The 6,459-nt window shown below is 41.0% G+C and overlaps 1 protein-coding gene across 2 annotated transcripts; it reads left to right on the top strand.

The window, feature by feature from the left end:
• Positions 1-3,929: 3,929 nt before the first annotated feature.
• On the top strand, positions 3,930-5,859 carry LOC147617305 (StAR lipid transfer-like protein). Of its 2 annotated transcripts, XM_086776954.1 has the most exons (3): positions 3,930-4,220; positions 5,212-5,323; positions 5,587-5,859. In XM_086776954.1, the coding sequence occupies exons 1-2, from the start codon at positions 3,999-4,001 to the stop codon at positions 5,293-5,295; spliced, it is 306 nt and encodes a 101-aa protein (XP_086633080.1). In that variant the 5' UTR covers positions 3,930-3,998; the 3' UTR covers positions 5,296-5,323; positions 5,587-5,859. The 2 variants fall into 2 exon arrangements, with proteins under 2 accessions (XP_086633080.1, XP_086633081.1); XM_086776955.1 differs by lacking the exon at positions 5,212-5,323 and having other exon boundaries at positions 3,939-4,220.
• Positions 5,860-6,459: the final 600 nt, after the last annotated feature.

Raw genomic sequence — 6,459 nt, 5'->3', positions numbered from 1 at the left:
AGTGCTTAAGTAATCATTTACATTGAGAAACAAAGCATTATCTCCGATTCGACATGCCTATTGAGATCTTATTCCTAAGCTACCCCTACGCTAAGGTGAAAGTAATAATAAAACTAAGGCAGGTTATTTCCTAAGCTAACAAGGCTTGTGTGGATTCTCCCTGTGGTTGGAAGAAGACTTTGATAACTCTTTCTCTTCATTCTTCATTGTCCTGCTCTTCTCCCTCTTCTATTTGGTGATGGGATTCCATAGCACTACACTTGGTGTGTGCTAGGGCCTATGTTTCAAGCTCATCGTTGAATAGACTGCTTGCAGTGCCTCACTTGTGTGCTAGGGCCTTACATTCCAAGCTTTTGGCTTGATTAGATCGCCGTAGTGCCTCAAGTCTTAAACCTTGGCCACCTCACTGATAATGGGGCATCCTTATATACAAGGTTAGATTGTGAGAGGGTGGAGCCATGCTCTTTCACACAACTTGCCCACTCATGGGGTGGTGAGCCCGAGAGCACTCAAGAGCATACACTTACCATCAACACACAAAGTGTACAATCTAGTTCATTTCACATGGCTCACCTGGGCCACCTTCACTGATAATGGGATACAAGGTCAGTTTTTGAGGGTGGAGCCATGCTCTTTCACACAAATTGCTCACACTCATGATGGTAAGCTCGAGAGCACACACTTACCCTTAACACACAAAGTTTACAATCTCATTTCACATGCAGCCCATATTTTTTGTTTACAACAAAGGTTATCACAAGCTTTTGGTGTGAACACAACTTTTGTGGATAACATCCATGCTTGGTGAAGAAGCCATGATGACAAGCTTCTTTACATCCACACATGATGGAGCCTTATTAAAGTGTAAAATTGAAGAGGTTTTTACTCACTTTCCCCCCTTGAATCCTTTTCTTTGAGACCTCAGGCCTTAGAACACCTGACACACAATCTTAACCAAATAGGGTTTTGATAATGCTATAAGGAAAACATTTTGCTTATTTGTTATTTTGCTTGAGTGCCTTGATGAAATTCATGGATCAAGCTCCCTAATGACAATCAATTATCTAATTAGATCTTGATTCTGATCTAATCCTACAATGACAACACTAATCTAAGGTGGTTAAAAGTGAACAATAATCATGGAGATGAGTGTGTGCTAATTAAGTTTAGACTCAAGTTCAGTTAGGTTACAAGATGAAAACTTGTACTCATAAAAAGACTTGAGATGTTGTGCTTGTATTCCAATGCTTCAAATGTCCTCCTTTTATATGAGGAAAGTACAACAAAGATATGATAGCTCATGTGGGATAACTTGGCTAGGAGACTTGGCACTCTAGCATCACTCATTTTAACACCCCCCCTTGATGCTAGATTGGGTACAATTTTTAGGCTTTCACTCTTCCTCTCTCTCCCCTTGTGCTAGGCTACTTTGGCCTTTATGCTACTTTGGCATTATAGCTACTTTGGTTATGAATTTCAGCTTGAGTGCATCATATGGCCTCAGAGAGGCTGATTATATCACACTTTTTGTAGAGACAAGAGGGGTGAAAAGTATAATGGTTCTTTTTTTAGAAGAGCACGTCTTCACCTGGGACAGCTTTGGCCTCGATGTAGTTTGCCTGCTTCTTTTTTTGATAGCAATCTTCTTCTAGGTGACCAATTTTTCCACAATAGTCACAAACAAGCTTTGGTTTATCTTTATTGCGACATTCATTCTTGGTATGACCAAGTTTTCCACAGTGATAGCATCTTGGAAGTTGAGATGTTGATTGATTTGTCCTTTGAAATCTCCCACCCTTTGTATATAGTGCTTACTCATTTGAATGTGATTTGAATGATTCTTTATCTTTGAATTTGGATTCTTGTTCAAGTAGAGATGATTCTACATCTTGAAGTTTAGTGTTGGGCATATTTTTAAGTGTAGCAACAATTGATTCATAAGGTTCTTTGTCAACACTTTTTAGCAATACAACAATAGATTCATCTTCCTCAATGACTTTCTTTAATGCACTAAGTTGTTATTTGATACCTTTGAATTAATGATGTGTTATGCCATGGTCTATGTCTCCTTTTTGTCAAGCTTGTAGAACTGCATGAGAAGGTTGATCTTTGAGCTCTTTGAGTCGGTGCCAAAAATCTTGTTAAGTTCCTGCCATGCCAACTTGGCATCCTTGATGCCAGCAATGTGACTAATCACATCATCACCAAGATTTTGAGCGATGAGGCCCAATGCTTTGTTGTTTTGGAGTGGCTCAGCCTCCACTTCTTCATCCTCAGTAAGGTGCCAAAGCCCCTTATGCATAAGCAAGTACATGGTCTTGCTTTGCCATGTGAAAAAACCATCACCATTAAATCTTGAGATGACTTCTACATGCTCCATGATTGGAAGGGGGTCTTACCTTGAGTCTTGATTTTAGTGCTCAGGTAGTGTCTTACCTTTTACAAGTGATTTGCATTGCAAACTATATGCTAGAGATAAACCCAATGCGGTGAAAGTTTGAGTAATGCAAGTGGTTGAGATGAATTTTGATGCAACAAAGAATTTTTGACAGCGGAATATCACTCTAATTTTTTAATTTTGGCCTTGATTGAGCTCAATTTTTGCTAAATGGCTGCTAATGATAGTGATAAACAGAGCTAAAAGATGGAGCCTTAAATTGAGCATGAGGGAGCAAGCATCGAGGGGGATTTTTTCTTGAGCTCTTTGCCCTTGATGAGAAGATAAGGAACATAAGGAAAATCCAACCAAAAAACCCACAAAACAGGCAGATTTACGCTTTTTCCTTTGACTGGTTTTTTTGCTTGATTTGGCTTAACCCATGATCGATTCGGGCCTAGATTTGGACTGGGGGTAGCTTAGGCTATTTCTAATCTTTCCCTAAGAGTGCTTGACTCAATTTGGAGTAGGCGACATGAATGGAGAAGAAAACCAGTCTGGACGACATCAGCATTTTCGGACAACAGCGTGCATTTTCGCCTAATTGCAATGGTGAGATTGGAGAGCAATATGAGGCCAATGTATGCCTAAAATATCTCTCCCCAATGAGTGAGGAGAATGACCAGCTCAAATCTTGGCCACAAATGGTGAAGAAGAGATAAGATATGGATTAGTGGATTAATGAGAATAATTAGGATTAATGAGATTGAAATCAAGCTGAGAAGGCTAAAACTAAGCTAATGGAGAGCTGGACCTAGGCTCTGGTGAAGAAGAGAGAAGAGATAAGATATGGATTAGTGGCTTAATGAGAATAATTAGGGTTAATGAGATTGAAATCAAGCCGAAGAAGGCTAAAACTAAGCTAATGGAGAGCTGGACCTAGGCTCTGATACCATGATGAAATTCATGGATCAAGCTCCCTAATGACAATCAACTATCTAATTAGATCCTAATCCTGATCTAATCTTATATTAATGACAATACTAATCTAAGGTGGATAAAAATGAACAATACTCATGGTGATGAGTGTGTGCTAATTAAGTTTAGACTCAAGCTCAGTTAGGTTACAAGATGGAAACTTGTACTCATAAAAAGACTTGAGATGTTGTGCTTGTATTCCAATGCTTCAAATGTCCTCCTTTTATATGAGGAAAGTACAAAAAAGCTATGATAGCTCATGTGGGATAACTTGGCTAGGAGACTTGGCACTCTAGCATCACTTATTTCAACATGCCTTGTGCTAACAGTGAGTCTACATTGTTTTGTTATAGACCCAATGAAGTACATGAAGAAGCCTGATGTTGGTAAAGCTAACGCTAGTAGAAGCAACAAGAAAACGTACAAACAAAGCTTATATGTTTTTGATTTATAGGTGAAAAACTTCCATCTCACAAAATTGTAGGTATTTTTGAATGTTTTATGACTTTCAAAGGAATAAATACTAAAACGTCTTGAAAATCACCATGTTTTAATCCTTCAATTTGAAGGTTTGAAAGTCCAATACCGTTTTTACAAGAAAAGAAAAGATGACTAATTTGAAAGTGGTCTTGACAGTCCAAGGATGAGAGTCTCAGGCCAGGTGGAGAGAGAGGTGCAGGGCGGCGGGGGCTCTCTGATATGGGCGTCTTGCGCCGTGGGGCAGCTGGTCGGGGCGTGGGTCTTGTACTCAAGAGGGCACGGTGCCTCCTCCATGCCCTTCCGGGCGTTCTGCATCGCATCCCTCTTCATCGGCGCGGGAGCCTGCGCCGCCGGAGGAGCCTTCCATGCAGCCGGCATCCGCCAGGTACCTCTCTTCCCAGCCCCATGTCACATGCCTGTGTACGGCAAAGCTAGGGTTTCATGGTTCCAATGGTTAGATGCAGTCATTTTTGGGCGTATTTCAAATATAGCCATTTTTTTTACACATGTTCACAGGTCCATCCCTGCCTTTACAAGTTTTTCTAACATGTATAGAGGGTTGCATATGCCGGCTAGTTTGTGCCATTTTCAACTACCCTGTGTGATAAATGGCAGCAACTTTTCTCTTTATTATTATGGCTGACCCTGTACTTTTGTTCCCGGGGAGAAACCTGTTAATCAGTCCACCATGTTGGGCCTCTCCAAGATTGACCCACTGGGAGTAGGGAGAGGCCTGTAGATGAAGAATGAAGGACCGGATGTGCATCGGCTGAAGTGAGTGGGATCAAACACAAACAAATTCCATGGTGAAAGCATGAAGATTGTCCATTGAAACAGACATACCTGCACCTACCCCTGGACACTGGCGTAGCTGTGCTCAGTGCGAAAGAGTTCTCGATATACTTCACTTTAATGGCACATCAATATATTGTTCAAGTAGAGAGTTTGTAGAGCATTTGTCTGAAGGGAGGTCTTTGTGCTGCATTTGTCTGAAGGGAGGTCTTTGTGCTGGATGTTGAAATATAGGGTCCTTTGATGTTTCTGTGTGAGTGTGTGATGAAAGCCTTTACTCATGAAGATTGTCCATTGAAACAGACATACCTTTATACATCAACCTGCACCTACCCACTGGTGTAGCTGAGCTCAGTGTGTTTTTTTAATAACAACCAATATATTGGTTCGTAGAGCATTTGTCTGAAGGGAGCGCTGCACGTTGAAATATAGGGTCCTTTGAGGCTTCTGTGTGAGTGAAGCTCCCGGAGCCGTGTGAGCTGAATGTTAAAATGTAGGGTCACTTTGAAATGCTCCTCCTACCAGTCTTTTTTTTTTCCGGGTGGTAGATCCTTCTAGTAGTTAGTTTTTCTCTTCGCCTGTAGGTGCATCATGTGTGCCCGGCCAAAGGCGATTTTTCCGTGGGCACTCAAGCCACATGGGGCTCCATCGGGGGGAGCACTAGCTAGGACTTGAACCCAGGCCTCTCAGTCTTGAGTAAGTGCACCTAACTGCCGGGCTACAACTCCCTTGGCTCCTAACAGTCTGTTTCATGTGACTGTTCTTTTGCAAGATCTGAAACACTTTGGAAAATCTGTTAGGCATTCTCTTGAAGGGAGCTTCTTGTGCTGCATGTTGAAATGTAGGGTCCTTTTGAGGTTTTTGTTAGGGGAACCATATGTGCTGGATGTTGAGATGTAGGGTCACTTTGAATCGCTCCTCCTAACAGTCTGTTTCATGTGGCTTTTCTATTGCATCAGCTTGAAGATCTGAAACACTTTGGCAAATCTGTTAGGGATTCTCTGGGCGTGTCTCCAAGGGAAGAATGACATGCCAATGATTTTTTTGTCAACAAAAGGTGGGAACCTTGTAGCCCACTTAAAACACGCAAGTGTCTTTTGGTTTTCAATCTCACTGGAGGCCTGCACAGTGGATACATTTCAAAGCCCTCTACAAGATTCAGTTGTTTGTACTCAGGTCGATCAAGTTCTTTTCTATACAACCAAATTAAAAAGGAGCTCGTTATATGGCTTTACTGTTTGTCATTTGATTGCTTAATCCTTATTATCAAACACAACCCCTCTCTCTCTCTCTCTCTCTCTCTCTCTCTCTCCCCTCCAATTCCAACACACTCCCAATACCCTAACACATTGAAGCACAATCACATATGCCCACTTGCACTTTTGCGGATCTGAGGAAGAGACATTAAAGAGATGACATACGCGCCTACACTAGAAATCCCTCTTAGATTGTTGATGTTAGTCAAACTTGAAGACTTCACTTATGTGCTCTTAACATCTTAAACATGGGCGCTCTCTTCAAAGGGTGTTCTTAGTGCATTATTGCAATGTTCATGGCATGTATTTAAGCTACTTTTTGTAAGGGATAATCCTTTTGTAAGTGTGCTTTTGGTAGTGTTGAAGCATTTTTAAACATGATGTGCAAATTGTTTTTTGTTTTAACCTTTCAAAGTGATGGGAAGGTTATTTGATTTTTTAAATAAAATTTTATATAGCAATTAATGTTGTAGACCACTTTTTATGTCGCCAATCTTCAGCCAAATGTCATACTTTCCTAGTTCCTTGATTGGTCCTTGGTCCTTTTAAGAAGAAGGGTTTCTCCCACATGATGCA

The sequence above is a fragment of the Cibotium barometz genome, chromosome 37 (genome assembly GCF_041138505.1).
Source record: "Cibotium barometz isolate CiBa-2024 chromosome 37, ASM4113850v1, whole genome shotgun sequence".
In the NCBI taxonomy this organism is placed as follows: Eukaryota; Viridiplantae; Streptophyta; class Polypodiopsida; order Cyatheales; family Cibotiaceae; genus Cibotium; species Cibotium barometz.
Note: the sequence above shows the minus strand (reverse complement) of the source record. Positions and strands in the feature narration are given on the sequence as shown.

Bases quoted from the DNA above. Each gene is read 5' to 3' on its own strand.
- LOC147617305 (XM_086776954.1), top strand. From the start codon at position 3,999: ATGAGAGTCTCAGGCCAGGTGGAGAGAGAGGTGCAGGGCGGCGGGGGC. The intron at 4,221-5,211 runs GTACCTCTCTTC...CTTCGCCTGTAG, and splicing joins ATGCAGCCGGCATCCGCCAG to GTGCATCATGTGTGCCCGGC.